The 25,507-nt window shown below is 39.6% G+C and overlaps 2 protein-coding genes across 5 annotated transcripts in view; one reads left to right on the top strand and one right to left on the bottom strand.

The window, feature by feature from the left end:
* Positions 1-434, bottom strand: part of ECD (ecdysoneless cell cycle regulator) — a 33,322-nt gene extending 32,888 nt beyond the window's left edge. For both annotated transcript variants that reach the window (XM_039367459.1, XM_039367478.1), the window contains exon 1: positions 302-434. The gene's annotated coding sequence lies outside the window, so the exon portion shown is untranslated. The remainder of the gene's footprint in view (positions 1-301) is intronic.
* On the top strand, positions 435-23,399 carry FAM149B1 (family with sequence similarity 149 member B1). 3 transcript variants are annotated; one of them, XM_039367501.1, is made up of 15 exons: positions 435-574; positions 1,624-1,719; positions 2,448-2,568; positions 3,697-3,836; positions 5,216-5,335; positions 11,356-11,526; positions 13,466-13,653; positions 14,627-14,760; positions 15,513-15,625; positions 16,772-16,996; positions 19,569-19,689; positions 20,595-20,720; positions 21,374-21,455; positions 21,552-21,686; positions 22,275-23,399. In XM_039367501.1, the coding sequence occupies exons 1-15, from the start codon at positions 525-527 to the stop codon at positions 22,340-22,342; spliced, it is 1,890 nt and encodes a 629-aa protein (XP_039223435.1). In that variant the 5' UTR covers positions 435-524; the 3' UTR covers positions 22,343-23,399. The 3 variants fall into 3 exon arrangements, with proteins under 3 accessions (XP_039223435.1, XP_039223426.1, XP_039223444.1); XM_039367492.1 differs by having other exon boundaries at positions 22,272-23,399; XM_039367510.1 differs by lacking the exons at positions 435-574; positions 1,624-1,719; positions 3,697-3,836 and having other exon boundaries at positions 22,272-23,399.
* Positions 23,400-25,507: the final 2,108 nt, after the last annotated feature.

Genomic DNA, 25,507 nt, shown 5'->3' with positions numbered 1-25,507 from the left:
CTTTTATGACCTGTGGACTTCAACTCCCTGAATTCCTCAGCCAGGCATGCTGGCTGAGGAATTCTGGGAATTGAAGTCCACCAGTCATAAAAGGGCCAAGTTTGAAGACCTCTGGCTTTGAAGTTGCTTTAGTGTTTGCAAAAGAAGGTAACTTTTGTTAAACATCCACGCTACTTCCTCTTTCTAGATATAATATGGATATTCCCATACTTTTGGCGATAAACCACAAGGAAAAAAAAGATGTACGCTCGCCAAAAAGAACCAACTGCTCTGCCAGAACAAACGACCAACCGGGACTCACCGCAGGGCCGCCGACTTCACTTCCTGGCTGCCCTCGCCGAAGCGGCTGTTTACGTCATCGCTGCGCGCCGCGACCTGCGCGACCCCCTCTCGCCACCATAGAGAAGAGACTTCCGCTCGGCCTGAGAGGGAGGGGAAGGAGGGGGCGTCGCTATGGCGGCCGGGGCCGAGCCGGCCAGCCGGCTGCGCCGACGAGGACCGAGATGAACCGCTGATGCTGGAGGATGATCTCGCGATACACCCGGAAGCCGGTGCCCCCAGACGTCCAGGGGATGTGAGTGACGTTCTCCTGGGCCAAACCCCAGGCGCGGGTCCCTCTGAGCCTTTCCAGGCGTTCCCAGCCCTTCTGGAGAAGTGGTCTGCCTTCCAAGGGAGCCTTGCAGCGGCTTCCTATAAATTCCTCTGTGTTGCTTTTCCCATGTTCTTTTGCTCGAGCGCTCCCACAGGGCTCCCCCTAGCGGTTCGAGGCGGCACTACACCCGCGTCTGCCGCAAATTTCTTTAAAGACGGGCGGGCGCATCCTTGGGCGGGAAGGAAATCAGTTAAATCCGGGGAGCCGGGCCCGGAAGAGGAGTGATCTCTGGGGCTTCTTTGGGAAGCGTCCCATGTCATTCTGCGTGTCCCCGGACAGCATTACCTTTCCCATGACATCGAACCGACAGAAAAGCTTCTATGGTTTTTCACGAAGAGGGGAAATGCATAGGCATAGCAGATTTCACCCCTGCAGTGGCATAAAAAGTTCGGATTTCTCTTTATCCTTTCAGGAAGAATTAAAACATGATTTGTTTAGGCATGATGCATTTGTACAGCCATGATTTACAGGGCCATAGTAACTGGGTTCACATAACATGCTAAATCAAAAACAAGTACAGGACCGGTAGTCCTTGACTTACGACCGCAATGGAACCCAACATTTCTGTTGCTAAGCAAGGCAATTATTTTGCCCCATTTTTTTGCCACTGTTGTTAAGAAAATCACGGCTGTTGTTAAATGAATCATGCAATTGAATCGGGCTTTCCCCATTGAGTGTTTGTTGGAAATTTACAAATGGTGATCGCTTGACTCCCTTATACTGCAGCTATTGTAAATACAGGCATAAGCTGATTGATTTTTTTCTACAGAACTGGAGTGAACCTCAGCTCTTTCAGGTTCATGAATTGTGGCTGGCTGGGTTGATAAGTGCTTTAAGAGAGAGAATTGGCAAAACGTTTGTGGCTAATAAACTAGGAATCTCCTGTTGAAGTTATTGAGAATAGGATACACTTTCTAATAATTTTTACTATCCAGTGTCGCCAAGCAAATGTCATTTTAATTTATTTTTAGTCGAGGACTTACAAAGAATACCTTAGAACATCATCCCCTGCCGGATTCACTGGATGACAGTTACCCATCCACTGAAAGTCAAGAAGATATTTCAAGGTATTGGGATATATAATTAATTGTGGTGGAGGATTTTACTTTTAAGAAAGTAAAAGTTATAAAAGAAGCATTCTTATATCCATTTTTCATTTTCCTTTTTTTAAACCTCTGTTCAAAAGCTATATTAAATAGCTGTGCTTGGACATAATGCTAGGAACAAGCCACATTGTGTGTGAATCAGGACTGTATTTGGTCATGATGATAGAGCACAACCATTCTGGAAACCAATAATGAGTGTTTGTACAAAGTAAAATATGTTTTAAATAGACACATTATATAGCAAAAGCATGAGGAACAACTTTTTTCATTCAATTTATATGGCTGCCCAACTCACTGTCAATGACTTTGGGCACTAACAAAGATAAAAACGTGTCTCTCTCTCTCTGTGTATAATGTAGAAGAAGAGCAGGCAGAACTGGGGGCCGGAGTTAAGCAAGTCATTAGCTTAGAGTCCCACAAGCACTGCAAGTCCAACCCCTCCTGAATTCTGTTGACCCTTTTCTGATGCCAATTTAGTGCTGAACTTTAGTTGGCCAGATTCTTGTGTATAGGCTTGGAAAAAAAATATGTTGCAACCTTACCACTGATCCTGACTCTTTGTGCTTGATCTCTCTTTCTCTCACACACACGCACAATTTTATTTGAAAAAGTAAGCCATCAATATGCATATTACTTTCTCTCAAGATTGATTTACCCTTTTTCTCTTTCCTCCAAAATATGCATTTTAGTGAGTCTGAAAGTACAAAAGAGTCAAACTATCAAGTAGACAATGCAAACTCATGGTCTGCTTGTCAGAGCTTCACAGGCACCTCCACTGAAGACAGTTCTGTTTTTTCTTGGGGCTATGATGTGAGTATTGTCCTTTAACTTTATATTGTAGCAGTGGTTCTCAACCTTTTCTTCATCACAGATCCCCTTTAAATGCCTTGTGTAACCACAGACCATGGCCATGGATCTTCAAGACTTAACTCAAGATTTAAATCATGATGAATGAAGGCATATATACGTGTCCCAGAATAACGTTGCAGGATCCAATCTGGGTCAGTCACCGGGACTAGAGGTTTTGTCTTCTAATCTTTCACATTTGTGCTGGAGCCCATCTTCAGGGAACTTCTTTCTAGCAGAGTGTGTGCTGTTCTGTGTGTAGTATTTATAGTGCCTGATGTACGTGGCTTTTTGGATATTGATTGGGGTGTCTTGATGGCTGGCTTTTAAGTCATTAGCTGTCGTTTGCTTGTGCTGCCCAGCCCTCGCCTTCTAAGTACTTGATAGGCTGGTGGTAAATCAGCACTCCTGTTTCCCAGGCTTCAGTCATTTCCCTGGCTGTTTTTGTGCCTGCTCGTCCAACAATCTTAGTAGCTGCAAAATTGAACGGGTGTCCTTGTTCATGAAATTATAACATTTCTTCAAGCCTTTGCAGATCTCTTGTGATATCGCACCTCCCCCAGGGGTTCACGGAACACAGGTTGACAACTATTGAATTATAACATTTGGTTGAATAAGTTTAGATTCTCATAAGAATCTATGTATGCTTTCACACTTTGATCTTGAAGAATGAGCTCATGAATGAGTTTGTAAGAGAGCCTCTACAAATTTTGAAATATTTCTGTTTTAAAAAATCAAAGCCAGAATTTAATGACCCTGAAAATTATTATAACTTCCAAAAATAATTGTTTTATTTTTTATTTGGTTACCTTCTTAATATTTTTTCTTATTTGGTAAACCTGGAGATTCTATTAAGCCTGTGATGCCTTGGTTCATTTTCTCATCTATTTTAGTTGACTTTATTTTAGATATCCCTGGAAAGACATTCTTTGGGATTTTCTAAGCAAGTAATTTCATTTCTTGGATCAGTCTTTTTTTGCACAGTATTGTAAAATATTAATTTTATCTTTCTATTTTTTAAAAAAGCCTTCTGAGAACATGATTAATGTCATATATTTTTTCAACTAATTTTTTTGCCTTTTCCTCCCCTAGGAATTTGATAAGGCTGCTACCCGGCAAGTTCAGCAAATATTCAGACACATTGATGAGCTCCTTTATGAACAAAAACCATGTTTATATGTTAGCCTAGAGGAGGAATGCGAACAATGGATGTCAAGGTTTCCTCACCTTAGGTATCTCAAATATATATTACTACTACATACTTCAGAGTACTAGAGAGCTACTCTGTTTATGTGGGTGGTGTCCTTTATGGCAGAGGTCCCCAACCTTTAGGGCACCAGAGACTGGTTCCATAGAGAAAGGTTTTTCCACGGACCGGAGGGTGCGTGGTTTTATGTGCTGCCTGTATCTCATGGATGGGGCTTCGCGTGTTTGTGCGGACCCGTTGCTGGCATACTGCGGCCGATATCGGTCCACAGACCTGGGGTTGGGGAATCCTGCTTTATGGCATGCAATCTGCTTTTTTGACATACAGCCTCTGCATATTTGCTAGCTGTCTTTGGGGCATGCCTATTTATTTTATTTTTTTATTTTATTTGTCAAACAAAAATTACAAATTCATGCAAAGAAAATAAAATCAGACAGGTATAGGCATGCTAGGGCACTTATGCATGCCCCCTTAGGGCCCTCTTGTATATGGAGTAGCCTCTTAACTAGCCTCCTAACCACAGAGGCTAAGTTAGAATTAAAACTGAAAGTTAATGACCGAGAGAAGTGAATCAGGTAAGATATTCTGGAGACTTTGACAATTTTGTTACAAAAATGGAATTTTTTTACAATCGAGTTTAGAAGAGGCTTACATTAATTTTAAAGTGGTTGTTTGCATGTGTTACATTACAATTAAAGCTAAAAATGTCATTTGCAGGCAAAGCATTACTATGTACAATTTTGTATTCAATACCTAAGTCTGACTGCTAGTATTGCAGTTCTAAACTATCCAAGCCAAGAATTTGAAGCCTTGTAGCATAGGTATTCTATTAGGGACAAGAAGAATACAAGACTTTTCATATAAAGTACTTCTGAACTCTCTCGATTTTGTTAATGTCTGATAAGCGGTAAGGATTCCAGACAGTTGAACAGTATTCTAGGATTGGTCTAATGCAATGGTTCTCAACCTGTGGGTCGGGACCCCATTTGGGGTCGAACGACCATTTCACGGGGGTCGCCAAACAACGCAGTCTGCCATTTTTTCCCCCTTTTCCTTAGCTGTGCTACTCCCTTTTATTCTATTGGCTTTTGAAAGCCAATAGAATAGACTCTCTTGAATAGAGTCTAATTCTATTGGCTTTCAAAAGCCAATAGGAATTGTCCAGGCTGTCTCTGCCCTGCTGAGCCCGCCAAAAGTCCCATTCTGCAAACGGTGCTGCACCAGTTGAGTAGTCCTCGACTTACGACCAGTTGAGTAGTCCTCGACTTACGACTGGTTGGGGTCGCGGCATTAAAAAGGTTGAGAACCACTGGTCTAATGTATGTGTATAATTTTTAGAGCAGATAACGTTTAATAAGTTTATTCAGATCAACTAATATTTTATAATTTTCTCTTTAACATCAGGATTGTGGGGAAGCAAATAGTGATACCCACTGATGAAGGCTATGGATGGTATATTAGTTCAGCATGCAGCACTTTGACTTCATCAGGCATGAGTCCCATGCAAGAGAAAGATCCTAGTGAGTAAGTGCCTGCGATCACTTCACAAGGATTGCAGTTATTGTTTTTGACCAATTAAGCCCTTGTCATCTACAGCAGAAACTGAACGTTTTAAAATTACAATCTTATTTTTGTTTTAAGAGATGAATATGCAATTATTCAGTCCATTTCTATCTTGAGTTTATTATACAAACCAGTTTTGTTTTTTTTTGTTAAATAAACAGCTGTAGCATCAATAATGCATCTCTTCCATGTACAAACTATATTCTTAAGAAGCGTTGGAATGTTTGCCTACTTTGCAAGAGTGGTTTCTTAAAGTTTCTTATTTGGCGGAAATGGCAAAGATTTCGGCTTTTTTGAAAGATCAATCGCAAGAGAAGTATTTTCTGGTATGGAAAAAATGGATAGATTTCATACAATATAAGTTGGATATAAAAAAATACTACTTAGTTTTTGAATAACTTATATTTAAAATTTAAGATATTTTATAGACATTTCTTTTTAATTTTCTTTTTATTTTTCTTCTTATTTGATTTCTTCTTTTTCTGTTTCTTTTTTCCTTCCTTCTGGTATTTTTTTATATATATATTGTTGTTAACTATTTTATAATTTGTTTAATTAATGTATTTAGATTTGCTTATGGTTTATATGTGTCTTAAGATTTTTTTAAAAAAAAATTTAATTAAGCCTGTATTCAGCTCTGGGAAGGTCGGGGGAGGGTAGGGGAGGGTTGGGAGGTTTCGGGGAAGGGAATTGTTTTGTAAAACTTAAAAATTTTCAATAAAAAAAAAAGAAGCGTTGACATTATTGGTCTGGCTCTACAAAACCAGGAAAGGTCTTTGTGCCTACTTTCTATATTAAAAAACATACTGGAAATATTTTGCTAGAAACTATATGGAAAGAAAAAGTTTAGTTACTCTTTACAAGTTGCTGCTCAGAGGGAAATAACAAAAGGCTACTGTTTAATTTTCTCTTTGGATCTGAGCTGTGGACAATAATAACTCAAATATCGATAGACTGGTAGTTGTTGCCCTGCCACTGGATAATCAAATGTCATATACAAAGTAATATAGAAACAGTATATACAACCTAATGAATTAATGAAGAAGTTCAGTGTTGACTCAACCTTCCATCCTTCCAAGATGAGTAAAATGAGGAACCAGATTATTGGGGGCAATATGCTGACTTATAGAGAGGGCTATAAAGCACTGAGAAGCAGTATAGAAGTCTAAGTGCTATTGCTATTGTAACCACCAGTTATTCTGATTTAGAATAATTATTTTAATCTCAGCAGGAATTTATGCAGTCTGTGAGGGGCAAATACTTTTTGGATAAATTAAGAAAACTGCCTCTGAGATTTACCCAAGCGCAAAATTTAAGAGAAAATTTTTATAAAATGTTTTATAGATGGCATTTGGATACCCAAAAGCTGTCCCGCATGTATCCTAATTTACAGCTCAAATGTTGGAGATGTGGAAGCTTAGATGCAACCTATTTTCATATTTGGTGGATTTGTAGAGATATAAAAGCTTTTTGGATTAAGATTTGGTGGAATATTCAAAAGATTTTTAAGAGAAAGATAAAGTTTACTCCGCAATTATTTTTGTTGGGTATTATGGTAGATTTTGATGCTAAAGAAATTAATTTGATGCTGAATCTTATAACAGCTGCAAGATTATTGGTGGGGCAATATTGGAAGAAAAGCTCTTTGCCTACTATGGAAGAATGGATACTTAAGGTGTCTAATTTAGCAGAAATGGCGAAAATCTCCGCCTATTTGAAGGACCATACACAAGAAAAATACATTTCGATCTGGAGAAGATGGATTGATTATATTCAAAAGAAATATGAGACTGAAAAGTATTATCTTGCTTATGAGTAGATTTTAGATTATTATTAATAGTTTAATATGATTGAATTTATATTATTTTTAGTGTTATGGTATAATTATATTATTATTTTTGTTTTCAATTTGTTAATATTTGTTTTGAAAAGGAGTTAAAATATGTTATGGTTTGATTGAATTACAGTCAGGTAATGTTAGTTAGATTATGATTGTTTATTTGTTACCCTGTAATCAGCTCTGGGAAGTGGGGGAGGGGGGGAAGGGGTGGGAGGGGTTTGGATTATATTGTATTAAATTTGTAAAACTTTACAAAAAAAAAACTGCCTCTGAGGAAGGGAAAGTATAAAGTTGGGTTAAGGATTGTGAAAGTATTTTGAGGGTAATAGTTGTCCAACAAGGCATAATATTTAAAAAAAAGGTTATGAATGCAAGGGGTTCTTGTTTTTTTAACTTGTTTTCTTGAAGACGTTTCATTGCCCAAACTAGGTAACATCATCAGTGCTAGTAAGGAGTGTGGTTTGCTGCCCGTTTATATCCTAGTGCAGGGGTGTCAAACTCAATTTCATTGAGGGCCGCATCAGCATTGCAGTTGCCCTTGGGGGGCCGGGTGAGTGTGGCCAGTGTGGGTGTGGCCTACTGGGTGGGCATGGCCAGCTCTACATAGTTCGCGTCAAGGGTGCCTGTGGGGGTCTGGACAGGAGTGGGACAGATTTGAGGGTCTCTGGCAGAAGGGAATGGGACCAGGGCAAGTGCCAAAGCATGGTCCACTGGAAGAGCCTCACTATTCCTCTCAGGCCATGTGGGGGGGCTGGATGGTGATGCGGGCTGCCCGGAGCCCTGGGCAGCAGAGGTCAAATGCCCAGCCTGGCCCTTGAGCCATACTTCCTCAAGGGAGCACCCAGTTGCACTTACCTCCTCCCCAAGGCTGCTGCTGCTGTGCTTGCTCTCCTTAGCCAGGTTGCTCATAATGGGTGCGAGGGCAAAGTCAGAGGGAGGCCCATTTCCTCTCCATGGGAGTAGACCCGGCTTTGTATCCAAAGCTTCCTTAGCAATAGGATGGGAGAACCCCAGGATAGGCCAGGAGGAGGGGGCAAGGGGATGGTGAAAGGACAGCAGGGCAGAACTAAGGCAGGAGTTCCCTCAGACCCTCCCTCTCCTTCTTTCCTTCCTAAGTACAGAGTGGTGGGAAAATATTTGAGATAAGGAAAGGTGAAAAACAGGCAAGAAACGCAGCTAGGGAAGTGTCACCCTTCGTGAGGAATGAAGAAATGCACCATCACCTGGAAGTAGCCAGCACATGACCCTCACCTACTCACATATCTGGCTTGCTGGGCTCTGGGAGAGGGGATGCCATGAGCAGCGTGAGAGTCAACATTACCTACGCAATGCCGCCCAGCTTTCCCGGTTTCGGCAGGCAGCGGGGCGCACTCCTCACAGCGCCAAGAGGTTGAGCCGGGCAGTGCAAAGCTTGCCAGCTTTGCACCTTGCTGCCTGCTGAAACTGGGCAGGCTGGGGGCTAGGCAGCATCGCGCTTCTTTTTGGATTCACGCCACCTGGCTCAGCCTCTTGGCGCTGTGAGGAAAGCGCCCCGCTGCCTGCCGAAACTGGGCTGGGCGTTGTCGTGCTTCTTTTTGGATTCACGCCGCCCAGCTCAGCCTTTCGGTGCTGTGAGGAGAGCGTCCCACTGCCTGCCAAAACCCTTCCCTTGGAGCCCATCAAGCCAGATAGGTGAAATAGGTGAGGGCCATTTGCTGGCCACTTCCAGGCGATGGTGCATTTCTTCATTCCTCACAAAGGGTGACACCTCCCCAGCATGCATCCAGGGGGCAGAGCTGATGCGGCAGGAGCTGGTTCCTTGCTGTTTCCAGACAGCCTTGTGGAGCTAAGACTGAATGCATATCAGCATAAATGGCCACCACAAAATTGTACATTGGCTCCCGGCTGGCCTGGGCCAGGGGCAAGGTAGAGGGGGCTGTTCCCTCACTGTTTCCTGGATGGCTTCACGGGCCACATGAAACCACTTCGTGGGCCGCATCCGGCCCCCAGGCTTTGTGTTTGACATGTCTGTTCTAGTGGCTTACCCTGTCAGTGTTAGTGAGGGTGGTCTTAGAGCAGGGGTGTCAAACTCGCAATGTCACATGACGTGTCTTGACATATCGTGACTTTTTTTCCATTGCCAACAATGGAGTGGGTGCGGTTTTGGCATGAGGCATCTGGCCCATGGGCCGGCAGTTTGACACTCGTCTTAGAGGTTCTTTGGTTGGGCTGTTTACTATTGACTTGTATGGCAGTTCCTTGATTGGGGTATTGTTTACTTGACTGTTGATCTGATGTTAAACTTGGAGATAATCTGTGCTCATCTGGGTCCTGATTTTTGGTGGGGAGGTGTTTTGTTTTTTTTGTTCCTTTTTGGCTTGTTTATTCTCTTTTGCATAGTATGTAGATATTGTTTCTGTCTATGTATCTATTGGTGGTTAATTTGTCAGAGTGCCAGGCTCCTAGAAATTCCCTACTGCTTTTTTGACTTGACTTGGTCTAGGATGGTCACAGTTTCCCAATTGAAATCATGGTTAAGTTTTTCATTATGTTGTGAAATTTAAGAGTTTTCATCGTGTCTTCTGACTGCTAGTTGGTGTTCAGGGATACATTCTGCCGGTCTTCTGCCTGTTTGTCCTATGTAATGGCTATTGCAATCATTACGCTGTATGTTGTCAATGACTCCTGTTTTTTCTTCTGGGACTGCTGGGTCTTGTGGTTTGCTTAGGATGTTTTGAAGTGCTTTAGTTGGCCAAGCAAGCGAACAGTAAACAGGCCAACCAAAGATTATCTAAGACCATCCCATTAACACTGACAGGACAAGCCATTAGAATATAAACTGAGAGCAAACCCCACTCCTTACTAGCACTGATGATGTTACCTAGTTTGGGTAATGAAACGTCTGCAAGAAAACAAACAAGCTCAGAAAACACCAAGGACCCCTCATTTCAACCCTGAGCTACAGATATTCTTCTTTCAGATATATATATATTCTACTTTCATATTATGACTGCTTCTAAGCTTCCCCTTTCCAGTATAGTTAGAAAGGGAGACGTAAGATCTTCCATAAGTGAGAAGAATTACCGTATATGCCGGCGTATTGGGCGACCCGGCGTATAAGACGACCCCTGTCTTTGTCGCCGAGCCGCATTCCTAAAACCTTGTCTTATACGCCGGAAACTACCAGTATTCTCGGCGTATAAGACGACCCCCGTCTTTGGCGCCAAGTTTAGCGCTTGCGGAAGTCGTCTTATACGCCGGCATATACGGTATCAACAGATTCCATTCCTTGTATCCCATTCAGGATTTAATCCTACAGAGTTCTTAATACTGTGTGCTTATATGTAGAAGTAGTCCTCATTTAATGACTGCACTTGGTATCAGCGATATGGTCTCTAAGTGACATGGTCACTAAGCAAATCACATAACAGAGGCTGCAAAGATTACTAGTTGCTGCCATCTCATTTAGATAACCCTTTTCTGTGTCCTGTGCTGGACCCATTTTTCCCCCCACCATTTTTGCTCCCTCTGGCAGGACAGAGAGATTGCTATCTGCAGCTGAGCAATACAACAATTCCATAAAAAAGTGCTAACTTCAAGTTAACAAGTTCAACTCTGTTATCTTAATTGGTTGATTAGAACTCTCCCTGGGACTCTGCTGCCTGAAACTGACCAGATCTTAATTAGTTTCACTCTGAAGTCTTTTATTGTCATAAATGTATGGATTGCTTGGAAAAATGAAATCTTTATTACTGCTTATTACTGTCATTTATGAATAGTCGTTATCCAAGGCAGTGGCTGAATGAGAACTACCTATACCTTGATTTTTGTTTTAAAATCTCTACGGAACTACAACCTTTTGTTTATTTTTTAAAACTAATCATGTAGTGCACACTGAAGTAGATACGCTGCATAGAATTTTCTGCTTTTCTTCCTTCCCCCCCCCCATTTTGTCAAGCCTAAAAGTGTAACGGTGTATATGTAAAGACAATATTTTCTTTAATCTGTAAGCCACTTGAATACCTTGTTCTGCAGACAAAGCAGGTTATAAAAATTTTAAATGCAAACAGGCAAACAAACAATAGATTCCCTGCACATTTGATCTAAAAGAAAATGGAGCCAACTTTATTATGGACATTAAAAAGCCTTGTTTGTCATTCAGGTTTACTATCTGGGGCAAAAAGGTTCCCCTTTCTGTTTCTTCTGTTGGTAAAGAGGACAACTTTTCAAAAGTCCCTGAGCTGGAGATGTTTGAGAATGAAGACCTGGAAGATACTGTGATTATCTCTGAAGGCATAATGGAGGAATACTTAGCATTTGACCACAGAGATGTGTAGGTATTGAACACATTTCACAACATAAGTAGTGACTTTACAACGACCTAGAATTGTATGTTTCTTCTTAACATTAAAAAAGATACACTGTGCCAAACAGTGTATAAACCTGTAAGATTTTTTTTCTTTTTTAGTTTTGAATATAGAAAACAATTATTCTCTTTTCAGTGTTACCTCTTGATGGAAATCTATTATTTATTTTGTAAAAGATGTAGCCATCCACAGAACACAATTCTTAAGTGGCTCCCAACATTAGTTAAAAACCAGAAAATGGTAAAAACAAAAACCTGGTGCCTGAGCAATCCCCCTTGCATGAATCCAATACAAACATTCCCAGTTTCCTGCCTCATCCTATTCCAGCCCTTGGGGGAAGAGCCAGCTCTTTCTGGCCTTCCAGAAGGCTAAAAAGGTGGGGGCCTGCCAGGTCCCGCCAGGAAAGGCGTTCTGCAGGAACCTATGGAAAAGGCATGTACTTTTGTAATGTACAGTATCAACTTTCTTTGTACTCAACCATGAGATGATGCATCGTCATCTAAGTGACAGGCCGTGGCCTGCTCGCCATTGGGTCACGGAACAGACTGGCCAGTGTGTGCACTCACCCTCACTTGCACTAGCGCTGCTGCTTCTATGCAAATGGGGCGCCGTGGGACGAAAACAGTGCCGTGTGGCAAAAACGGGCAGTGCTAATGAGTATCACGCGGGCGCTAGCACTGCCCCATTTGTATCGCATGTGCTTGTTGTGGCCTTTGTGTGTGTGCGTGTGTGTAAAATGCTTCCCCCTCCCTTTCCCTCCGGTCCACCAACTGAGAAAGACTGGAGACCTCTGCTTTAGTTGCTGGCTAAATAATTATTTGTGATCACGCAAGGCAGTAAATAAGTCAAGTGGAAATTTGCTTTATTTTCATTAAACAGTTAATGTTAACATTTAGCTATTGTTGTGAGTACCCTAAGAAATTTAAAGCATGTTTTCAATTAAAACATTAGCATTAAAATTAATACTAATTGGGCAAAACATCTTTGGGATGTTTTTGAGAAACATTGGGGGGAATGTATCTTTATAGAAAATATTTAGAAAGTTATCAAGAAAATGGCCTAAATGGAACTCCTGAAATAAGTACATTTTATGCTCTCAAAAAAGTGCAAGAAGTTCCAGCTCCTAAGTACCTGAAAGACTGGCCTCCGAAAATAGAACAGCTTTTATAAGAGTATCTGGCCAGACTTAATTACTGGATAGGTTCATAAAAGGTGAGGTGATCTTTTAGGCCAGCAGAGCTTTAAAAGTAACAAATTGTTTTGATAGGGAGATCTTTACAGTCAGATTGTATAATTCCCTGTACCCTGCACTAATTGGTTGCTGCATTTTGCAATAATTGTAATTTTTAAATATTTTTCAGGGATAGCTTCACATAGAGCGTGTTGTAATGTTCAAGCTCGGATGTAATCAAAATGTGGATCACTGCCAAATTGTTGGTTGACCAGGAGCACAACACCTCGCAGAGAGTAGAAGTTTCCTTTAGGGAATTACAACTCATCCAACTTTCTTATTTAGCTCTAGTACTTCTGATTCAATTAGAATCTGTTTGGTTTTCCTCATTAGGAAACCAGTGCTGGAATTTTCTATTCTGTTGGGGCATTGGATGGTAAGGGGTAGTAGATATTATCTAGCAGCAAAGCCTGTTATGAATTCCTTGGGTGATTGCTTGACTTGTTCTTCTCCCATCAGAGATGTCTTAACAGTGGAAGAGGCTGATAAAGGCAGGGATTCAATCAGATGGTTCAGTTCCTCCTATAAAAGTGGAGAAGACCCTCTAATAGTTATTGTTTTCCAATTTCTGTTTCCAAATCCCAGTTCAGTAGATAAGATGGAGCTCTGTGAGAAGCTGTCAGTCAACAGTTTAAGTACCGAACAGCTGTAATATTTACATGCTTTTTTCAAAGGGAAGAAGAATTGCATGAATGGAAAATGGGACTTTCACCAGCCCGACGGAAATTAGGCTTTCCTCCAATCTCACCATCGTGTTGTATGAGAGATGCAGTTCTTTCTTTCGTATTTGATGATGTGTGGAGCGAAGTCTTGGGCTACATGGAGCAGCTAATCTGCAGGCATTGGGAAGGTTCAACATCAGGTTTGTCTTTATGCTGCAATTCTGCCTGTATAATGCAGGGGTGTCCAAGCTTGGCAACTTGAAGACTTGTGGACTTCAACTCCCAGAATTCCCTAACCAGTATGGCTGACTGAGGAATTCTGGGAGTTGAAGTCCACAAGTTTTCAAGTTGCCAAGCTTGGACACCCCTGGAATAATGGATGCCTCTTTCAAAAATTCTTTTCCCCGAAATAATTTTAATACAGATATAGCACTAGTAATTATGTTCTTTTGTAATATGACATGGACTTGAATATAGTTTGGAGATAGTAAATCACATTTTAAGAATGTATTTGACAGTGTTCAAGCAGTTATTAAAATAGTATTGGGCTTTTTGATGCTATATTTGGAGCTTTTCTATCTCTAATAATGCTTAGTATTAATGTTTTAAGCTATGCTTGACAAATTTATTTTATTTATATTCTGTTCTTCTAAACTATTACTGGACTAGAACTGTGTATTTTCCTTTGAAGATGTTTCTGCTCACAAGGCAGGGTGGCATTTGTTTGGGAATTGAAGGAAGACACAGATTCCATTTAGTGCACATCCCTAGCTGCTTCTACAAATGACAGGATTAGATACTTAAAATATGAGAAACAACCTATATTGTGACTCTTGAGGTCTTATTATTTCATTTCATAAGCAGCTATGTGCATTCAACTCCTCATAATACTGGGCTTTGAAACCCCCCTCCCCCCAATAAAAATAGTTACTGCATGAATGATTCCTAATCAAATTTAGCAAGAATATTGTGCTACATTTAATTTATTTAATCTATTGATGCTTGTTAAATTAGCAAGTATTAAATAAATTTTCAAGAATAACCAAGTATTGCTATAGCTCTTTAAGCAATTATGAGAGAAATCAGGCTGTAGGTTTTTTAATATCTGAAAACTTTGCCTGTAAGGATCTCAGTCAAATAATATCTTTTCTCATTTGTTTGGGATATTGGTAGATGATGGGAAGAATGTCATTTCTGTGGAAGCAAACAGAACAGATTCAGTGAGTCCTTTTATGCAGTTTGAACCTTTGCCTTTGGTATTACCTCGGATGCCACAAACCAAGATGCCCTCTATTCCTTCAAATCTGGTAAGTTTAATACTTGACCAACTGTCCTTCCAAAATGTTTTTTTTTTTTTTTTTGTCATGTGTTATCACACCTTTTAGCAGTTTCTGTCTTGTGCTGCAAATGTTCTTATATTTTGAGAATAGAGTTGGGAACGTAAGCATTCAGTTTTTTTGAGAATATTGTGTGAGGTTTTGATTAAGCATAGAAGATGTTAGTTTTGATTCTATTCAGTTTAACAGAGATCAGAAAGGAGCATGATTCCTTTAATTTAAAGTTAACTAAGTTAATCTCTTTGAGTTTTTAAAATATATTCTGATTCTCGCTATGCATACTCTGCAAGTATAAGGGCATTCTGTAATAATATTGTATTAGTGGTTTAATTCAGTTTTTTCCTTTTCCTTTTTCCTTCTTTTTCTTTCATTTCCTATAATCCTTTTGTATAACTTATCATATGTACTCAAAAGGCAGATCCAGCCAGCCCAGTTGCTTGTCAGATCCCCATTGCTTGGGAATGAATAGACAGTACTTACAAAGAATAAAATTTAACAGTGTTATTATAAATATCTACTTACAAAACTGGCATAAAAACATAACTGGCATTTATGTTATATTTACGTAATTGCTTCCAAAATTAAAGCATCTTTTCTCTATGTTGCTTATTGCATAATAATTGGGAGTAGTTCCTTTGGCCAGTGGGAATGAACTATTGCAAATTAACTTTGTTGTTGTTATTGTTTAATTATGACCTAATTTATTTTTTTCTAATCTACAGGTAAATGTTTCTCAAGGTACAAATGCTGGTCCACAACGTAATTTGAATGGCTTGATGGTAATTCATGGGATTCCCTTACATCAGAGGAACTTGCCCTTGATGGATAAAATATTGTAAGAATTTACAAGAATTTGTTTGTTCTGCATAAAGCTGGCTTTCCAATTAGGAAGATGAATCTGAAGTATTCAAGGCTTGGTCTTTGTTCAGACAGATATTTTAGAGTTGACTTTATTTTTTTTTCTTCTTGCATCCTATGGAAACAGAATACTTCTGCAAATAATTAGTCAGATAACTAGTTAAAACATGTCTATTAATGCATGTTTATATTAGATTGTATTAAACCAATAAGGATGTGAATTTCTTTTGGTTTAAATGCACAATTTATTACATTGTAGACTTGGGATCCTTATGTATAATATGCTTTAATAAAGATAGATGATTAAATATAACTAGATATTTATAACTGACAGGAGCTAAAATTTAAATACAAAGATAAAATTGTATAAGATGGTGTGAAGATAAAGATTCCCTTGCATTGGGCTTGATTGCTATAAAATGTCTATACAATTTTATTGGCAACAATGCAGAAGGGAGTTAGCAGGGCTGTCTTCTAGGATGTCATTTGTTGAAGATCTTCCCTTCAAGCTCCAGCTAGGTTTGATACTGCTTAGCTTTAGGATCAGCCAAGATCAGATATGTTTTGCTATTTGGTATGTCATGGTACAGAAGCCCTAAATAGTGTATACTACCATTCAGTCTCACAAAGCTGAATATAGAAAATATTGGAAATATAAATAAACTTACCTCAACTTTGTAAAAATGAATATCCATTAAATTCTTGTAGACATCCATTAAGTGTGGGTGGAACTAATATTTTTCCAGCACCTGGCTAGGATCAGAGTGTTTTTTCCTTAAACAAACCTATGGAACAAAGTTACAGTTCATTGTTGTATAAACAATTTGTATGAATAGCTACCTATTTATCAATAAAATCCTACTAATTTTAAATTTCTTATTTAATAAGGTTGTTCGGTGCCATGACAGTTAAGCCAGAATAGGCTATCATTACATTTTTTTGCTTTTAATACAGTCTTAGTTGGGAAAGGAACAACATTTGTCAGCAGTTTATATCTGTATGCTTTATGGAGCAGAAAGATGATTCATTTGTAATGATATACTAGATAATTTACCCAAATGCTATAAAAGTTGATTAATAGTTGATTGTATCCTTGTGCCTTTTCTCCTTGTCTTGGTTTTAGAGACTACGATGAAAGAATGCTTATGAGACCAGGATCCAGTTCTATCTTGTCAACTAGAGCTCGGCCAAATCGTCCCCTTGAGCTCAGTGCATCTTCTCTGTCCTACTGTGCACAGTCGGCAAGGAGGCGTAATCCCCCACCACGTACCCTGCATCCTATCAATGCCAGCCTTTCTCGCTCAGGAACCCCACGACCCTTAGATGACATCATCAGGGGAACGCGACTGTATGTTGAGATATAAAATTAGTTGAATTCCTTCCTTCTGCTATTATTTGCTGACTGATTTGGTAAATTTATGGAGCCACCTATCTCATATACATGACTCGGAGTGGCGTACAGAGTTATCAAACACGAAATGACCGAATAGCCAAAACACCACCAACAATAATAATTAAAAGCTTTTAAAAATCATTTTAAAAGATATGGAACTAAAATGTGTAGAAAGTGGAAATGGTGTAGATCAGTGGTTCTCAACCTGTGGGTCGGGACCCCATTTGGGGTCGAACGACCATTTCACAGGGGTCGCCAAACAAGGCTGTCTGCCATTTTTCCCCCCTTTGGCCACGCCCCTGGCACCCGATGATGTATAAGTGGTTGGGGGTCACCACAACATGGGGAACTGTATTATGGGGTCGCGGCATTAGAAGGGTTGAGAACCACTGGTGTAGATGAACAATAAAATATGAGGGGGAAAAAGAGGGGGAGAGGAAAGGGGAAAAAATGAATGTAACTTGAGCCATATCTGTAATAGGGCATATTTTTAAAAGGGGTGAAGGTGAATCTATAATCAAGGAAAATTGGTGTTATTAAGACCAAAAATAGGATTAAATTGCACAAATTATGCTTCCCAAAGTTATATAGAAACCAAATAGAAAAGTAAAAATGTAAGCTAACCTACCTGCAAAGTACTCCAGATTCTAAGTATTTTGCAATTGGAATTAAATTACTATTATTATTTAGTACCATCAAGAATAAAATCTGATTGGATTTTATCTTGATTTCCCCCCCTTCATAATACTTGTTACTCTTCCATGTTTTGTCCTAAAGCTTTTTTATTAGCTTCTTTTAAAGCTTCTAATAGGTTTTATTAGAAAACTTATATGGCTACTCAACTCACAGTGACTCTGGGTAGCTTATAGAAATAAAACTCACCCTCCTGGCGACAACATCAAAGCTGCTTTTTTAACCTCTGGCAGTGAGGGAATATATCATGCAATAAAGAGGTGCAAAGGAATAGCAGGTTTAGAGCCTGCTTTGAGTTCAGTGTTGAACTAAGAGATTGGATTGTAGGAGATTGGCTGCTGAAGCCTTGGTTAATTGCAGCAGCTACATTATCTTCCATTCTCCAGACTCAGAGAGAACAGTAATCATCTCTTGAAGTAATCCAGTACGGATTTGGAAGTATTATAAGTATGACCCCATTGCAACTTGGAAACAGTGATGAATTACGTCAGGAGCATATGGCATCTGCTCATTGGGTGGATAAATGCCAAAAGCTAAAAAAGGTGATAATAAATGTTGTCCTCACAAATTTCGATTAGAGTTGAAAACACTTTGTTAAATACTGTAGACCAGGGGTCCCCAACCTTGGCAACTTTAAGACTTGTGGACATCAACTCCCAGAATTCCCCAGCCAGCCATGCTGACTGGGGAATTCTGGGAGTTGAAGTCCACAGGTCTTAAAGTTGCCAAGGTTGGGGACCCCTGCTGTACACTTCAGAAGCAAAGCTTGTCTCCCCCCCTTTTTTTGCCTGTTTTTTGCATCTGAATTATGGTATTCCTTTCAGGCAACGTAAGGATGGATGACTAATTTATTTATTTTTATTTCAGCAAAATTAGACTAATTAGAATTCATCTTGGTGCATCTGAATAGTCTTGTATATATTTGAGACAGATGCATGCTAGTATAAAAAGTGAGCACCGGGAAGCGAATTGCAAGAGTCCCCAGGTGGCCCACAGAGATTCACTTGGAAGATTCACTTGGAGACTTTAGACTCTCTTTTTCAGCATAACCTATCACACCGGATTGTTAATTTACAGAGAATTAGGAGGACGAAGTGCTGTGCATATCAATTTCCGCTCTGAGCAAAGGGCAAGATGGAAATCAAATAAGTAAAACCATCCCATCGTTACTTAATTATGAAAGTAAAAAAATAGAGGGTTTAACTTTCCTGTAGATCAGGGTTTCTCAACCTTGGCAACTTTTATTTATTTACTTGTATTTCATGTTTCTAAACTGCCCTCCTCTCTCAAACTCCACTCATCTTAAAAGTTGCTGAGGTTGAGAAATACCGTTGCAGATAATTGTTACGCTTTTCGCAAACAATTTTGTTCTTAAGTTAGGGGGGAAATTGATTATGACCACTTAGAATTATGGTTTTATGTAGTACTAGAACAGGGGTGGGGAATGTTGGCTCTTTTATGACTTGTGGACTTCAATTCCCATGCTGGGTCAGGAATTCTGGGAATTAAAGTCCACAAGTCATAAAAGAGCCAAGGTTACCCACCCCTGTACTAGAAAGAAATCTTGATAAAATCATGATACCGAGAGTCGTGGCATAAGAGATGGGTGGCAAGCAAATTTCATAAATATACAAACAACACCCATTTTTCATCTCCACTGAAATGCACCTAATGTGGAGTTCACCATTTGCTTAGTCTTAACTATTCCCAGACCATCAGGCAAACAGTGCTTCAACTAGCAAAAGTTACCGTTGTCGATTGCATCATTTAAAGCAGTTCGTGTCAGCCTTATGGAATTGGACAGTTTGTAAGAACTGCTGGGTTTTTTTTCCAGCTCTGCTGCAAATGAGCAGCTGTCATCATCACCTTCTCCAATGCCATTAAGCAGAAATAATCTCCTGCCTCCTATTAATACCATAGAAGGGACAGAACATGTAGTATCCCAAAAGCAAATGGTAAGTCAGTTGCTTTTTTTTTTTAGTTTCTTGCTTCCTCTGTAGATTATCTCTGATAAAAAAAAAAAAGAATGTAACATTTTAAAATTACTTTTGAGTTTTAAATTACAGGGTTTTCATTAGTGGCTTTCAGGGATTTTTTTCCCTACAAATACTCATTGAAATATGCTAACAAAAGCCTAAAATAATGGGATGTATTATCATTGAGAGATGCTATAGGAGGTAGATGATCTAGAAACTGAATAATAGCGATGTTGTTTGGGAATTAGGTGGAGTTCAACTCAGCTGTCCAGTAAGGTTGATTGCTGTGATTCATGACAACACTTGTATTTCTTGTATTATGCGTATAGATACTTCCAATTTTTCACTTTATGTGGAACTGTTGTTGTTGTTGTTGTTGTTAATTGCGAAGTCGTGTCCGACCCATCGCGACCCCATGGACAACGTTCCTGCAGGTTTTCCTGTCCTCTACCATCTTCTGGAGTCCATTTAAGTTCACACCTACTGCTTCAGTGACTCCATCCAGCCATCTCATTCTCTGTCGTCCCCTTCTTCTATTGCCCCCAATCTTTCCCAGCATTAGGCCCTTCTCCAGTGAGCCCTTCCTTCTCATTAGGTGACCAAAGTATTTGAGTTTCAACTGTGGAACTATAATATCTCTTAAATAAGGTTTTTAAACTTCATAGGCATCACTGAACCTGGGCCAAGATCATCATAACACCTACATCCCAAATTCTATATTTTGGGTTAAATTCAATTGGTAGGAAAGCTGCATTAAATATTCATATGCACCCTCTCTTTAGCCAAACATCTGAGAGTTAGTTTATGTTATAAATGATGCTTGTTTCCAATTTTTTAAATAGCTCTTTTGGATATAAAACCATTTTTTTCTCTTTGTGTTGCAGAAATCCCGGGTAAATGTTAACCGGGCTCAAAGTGCAATAGCAGATGACATCAGCCATCAACCGGTTCACGAGAAATTTTTATTACCTGAGAGTTTTTCCAGGCCTAATACGTCACATGCATTTTGGGTAAGGTTTAACAAAATTGCATTCATACTAGAATAGAATTCCTTCTTTTGGAAAATGCCAAGATGTATAGTTTGTCGGAAGTCTGAAGGGAGAGTATGTGCAATATTTAATGCTAGTTCAGGTCATCCTCAACTTATGACTACAACTGAGTCCAACATTTCTGTTGCTAAATGAGACATTTGTGTTAAGTGAGTTTTGCCACATTCTACGACTTTTCACACTTGTTATGTGTTCAGTAAGTCACATAGTTGTTAAGTGAATCTGACTTTGTTTGTCAGAAGGTTATAAAAGGTGATCACATGACCCAGGGGCACTGCAACCGTCATAAATATAAGTCAGTTGAATTTTGATTCTGTGACCACTGGGATGCTACAGTGCCATTGTAACTTCAAACAATTACTAAATGAACTGTTGTAAGTCAAGGACTACCTGTATAACTCTTCAGGCAACCTTAACAGGAAATGTCCCACATCAAGCAGAGAGATTTATTTGCATCCAAATAAATACCAGTATGTGTTTCCTTTGAAGAGTAACCTGGAGACCTACTTCTATGCATTTAGGATGGGTTGGAACCATGAAAATTCTGCTGAATATTTTAGATTTGTATGATTTGATCCAGGACCTGATGCAATAATTTTATTTGAACCTTTTAGCCAGAATCACAATATCGTCGTTCTTGCACTGTTATTGATTATGCTAATCAGCCACGAAATAATAAAGGATCTGCTGGTACAGGTAGGTTGATAATTAAATATTTTTTTTAAATGACAGTTTAATGTAGAGCAATTAACACAAAGAGACTTCAATACTGGAATCTTTATTATTCGACAGATTCTGTCAACATAGGTGTCATGGGAACCAGTTTAGGGATATCTAGCTCTTCCTATATTAATTCTTTCCACCACCAGCCTCTTGGTCATTTTCTTGATGAAGATGAGGAAGATAAAGATGATCATCCTCCTCTGGGTAAGAAGTAAAGAAACAGATTTGGGAATGTACATCATCTGTTTGGTTGCAAGTCATAAAAAATTTGGCATCTTTTTGGAAATATGTTTTGTCTTTTTTGCCTAAAGTTTATTTCTTAAGCTGGAATAAATTTTAAATCTGTTCAGGACACATTCCAGGGTTTGTTCCCATTCAGCTTATTCTGTCAGTTTAACAAAAGAGGGTAGCAGCCAGACTGTGATTTCAGAAAGACAAATTGTAACCTGTCCTGCTGAGTTATGTTATACCACATAAGAATAAAAATCACAGACAGATGATAAGTAGACTTAGCTCAGTTGCTAGAACCTGAATATCAGAAATGATTCTTATTCGAATACAAACTAGTTCTGGTTTTAATTGACAAAACGCGGCAGTGTAGTTTTGCAGAGAAGCTTGGTTCACACAAGATGTGGTCTTGTGCAAAAGGCTGATACAGATGCATGCTTGAAAAATCTACAACAGGTTTATTGTCTTGATGTCTTGCAGGCAGTAATGATGTTTTTTTACGGGTACAAAGTAGACTTGAATTGTATAGTTACTTTCAAGCCTTATCTCATTCTTGCTTAGTAGGTCTTCAGTTATATGGTTCTGTAAGAACTCACAGTCGAGCTGGATCACAAAACAAACAAGGATTGTAAGCCATCCATCTCCAAGAGGGAGACTCTACTGAAGCTTTTGAAAGTAGTATTAAACGACAGCAATATCAAATCCGTTTACAAAAGAATTTGCAATTTTTCTTTAGAAGAGTCTTATTTTTGTATAACAACTGCCAAAGACTACATTTTTGCATGAGAATTTTGTACCAGCAGAAACTCACCCTCTTTTTTATGGAGCACTAAAAGTTTGTGTTCTGTGGAACTCCATGATCATGCTGTTGGTATGTTCTGTTACAAAATGTCTGGCTGAAGAATGCAGTGGCAATACTGGTTAAGATTCAATGACTTGCAAATTATTGATACTTAATAGCAATATTTTTAGCAATATTATTTACAATGATATTAAATTTGATTATTGCTTGGCCTGCACCTGCAGTAGGTTCCCTAAATGTTTAAATAGTTGAAGGTTATCATTGCTAGTTCACGTATTTGGAAAAAGTTAGTATTTGAAAGGTGACCAGGATTAAACACAGTATATTTGAATTAATTTATGTATTTAAATGCAGGATACTATTATTTCCCAATTAAATTCATACATGTTTAATCACTTTATAATAATGCTAACTTTGGCTAAGATTGTAAGGCACCACTTTAGTTGTGTATTCTTCAACTGTAGTCAATGCACAATATCCTTTTTAAGTAAATGAAAAAGTTTGGTAAAAACTTTTAAAAAACGTTTTCACCATGTAGTCAAATTTAACAGATTAGGGTTTTCTTGTTGGGAAGACAGAATATTTTCTACATTTTGTAGGAGATAAGCCTGGTGAGGTAATAATCTAGAGATAGATAAAAACATAGCAACCTGAATATTGTGTTTAATGTCTAACATAATTTTGATGTAATTCAACAAAGACTAACTAGTAAGATGAACTAGTAAATACAAACCATTAATTGCTGAAGCTATGTATAAAATAAAGGTAACTGCATTTTCCCTGATACCATGTAAGAGATGTAAAAGAAACAAGATAGGGAAAGAGACTTATTAAGTTGTAAAATGGAGACTATTTTGTATGCAAATAAAAACATTTTCTAGATTGTATCTGAGTTGAAAATAAATATCAGAGCTGAGGCCTACCTCCTGGATTTAAAAGTGGTAGAAATTGGAAATGGAAAAATGAATTTCCAGAATATTTTAAAATTTTTCGTTCTATTTTTTTTTCCACCAAAGAGCTAAAGGTGGGTAAGTATGCTATGTAGTTTCAACTTCAAGGCAGTCCTACGTAACAGGGTAGGCTGAGAACAACTGGCTCAAGGTCATAAATAATAATAAACTCTTTATTATCAAAATATAACATGTATACAATGAAATTGGCTGAGCCTCCTTCTGTGCCCCCCCTCACCACAAACTCACAGTGACTACAAACCCCTAACTTATTTCATCCTGTGAACTAATTGCACATCACACCGGCCTCACGAGTCTGTCATGCATAAAGTTATAAAGTTATGTCCCATTCAGAAGCCTGACAGCCCATGGATAAAAGCTGTTCTTCAGTCTGTTGGTACGGCTGGCTATATTTCTGTATCTCTTTTCAACCAGTGGTACGGGTACCATCTGTGGTACATTGGCACCTGGCAGGTGGTACGCGACCATCCTAGAAAAGTAGCGGGGGAGAGGAATGAGCTGAACCGGTGGCAGTACTGCACAAGCCTGAGCGAGAGATGGCTGGAGTTACAGGGCTGTCAGGGCTCAGCGGAAGCGCCAGGATCAGCGCCAGGCTCCAGCTGCAGCTCGGTGCTGATCCTGGTGCTTCTGCTGAGCCCTGAAGAAGCACCAATGAGCTGGAATGTTGCAGCATCTCCAGGGTCTTGTGATTTACATTCAGATGCTTGGCAACTGATTCATATTTATGACAGTCAGTGTCCGAGGGTCATGTGAAGTGACCAAAACCCGCTGCAACCACCCAGCAGGCGAGGGGAATAAAAACCAGACACACCCCACCCCCGCTGCCAATCCTCAACAGAAATGCTCACAACAATGAAAACCTCGGACAGGAGGAAGAGCGCCACTGGGCAGGCAGGCAGGTGGGTTGGGGGGCACTTTTTTCAGTGCCATTGTAACTTCGAACAGTCACGAAGCAAACTGTTGTAAGTTGAGGACTACCTGTACTTTATCACTTTTTTCCTTTTTTGGGGGGGTCATCAAGTTTTTGACACCTTGCTAGGTGACTGGTGGTACTCGGATGTTGCCATATCCTAAAAGTGGTACAATGGGTGAAAAGGTTGAAAAGCCCTGTCCTACCTGATGGTAGGAGAGTAAAAAGGTACCGACCAGGGTGTGAGTCATCCCTGAGAATTTTTCTCACTCTGCCAAGGCAACGGGCCCTGGTGATGTCATCCAGTGGAGTCAGGGAACAGCCCACGATGTCTTGAGCTGTGCTCATCACCCTCTGCAATACCTTCCTGTCCATGGCTGTCAGGCCAGCATACCAAACCACAATACGTGAGAACGCTTTCAATAGTAGACCGGTAGGTCATGAGTTGTCATTCTACCCTGTTCTTCCACAAAACCCTGAGGAAGTGGAGTCTCTGTTGGGCCTTTCTGGCCACCTGGGCTGTATTAGTTTTCCAGGTGAGATCTTCACAGAGGTAGACTCCCAGGAATTTGAAGGAGGAAACTCTCCACACAGTCCCCTCCAATGTAAAGTGGGGCAGGTTCCTCTTTTCCTCCAGAAGTCTAACACCATCTCCTTCGTCTTGCCAATGTTCAGGTGCAGGTTGTTCTCTAGGCACCATGAGGATAGTTTTTGTACCTTCCCCCCTGTATGCTGTCTCATCTCCACCTGTAATGAGACCCACCACAGTGGTGTCATCTGCAAACTTGATCGCAGTGGATGGGTCGGATGATACACAATCATGTGTACAATGAGTACATGTAAGGGCTAAGCACGCAGCCCTGTGGGGTTAGTATGTATGTATGTATTTGTATAGCCACTTGTATATGTGATTCTGAGCAGCTTATAGTTAAAAAGCACAAAACAATACAAAACAACCAAAAATTGTAACAAAAATCATTAAAAACTTTAAAAACTATTTAAAAAAACAAATCATAATTTACTAGCAATCACATTGTTTCCCTAGCAATACAGCGACTTTGTAGGCTCCATATGCACGTTACCAGATCCCCAGGCCAGGCAGCAAAACCACATT

Source organism: Crotalus tigris, unplaced genomic scaffold (assembly GCF_016545835.1).
Source record: "Crotalus tigris isolate CLP2741 ecotype Arizona unplaced genomic scaffold, ASM1654583v1 scf7180000017600.4437325, whole genome shotgun sequence".
Taxonomy (NCBI): domain Eukaryota; kingdom Metazoa; phylum Chordata; class Lepidosauria; order Squamata; family Viperidae; genus Crotalus; species Crotalus tigris.
Note: the sequence above shows the minus strand (reverse complement) of the source record. Positions and strands in the feature narration are given on the sequence as shown.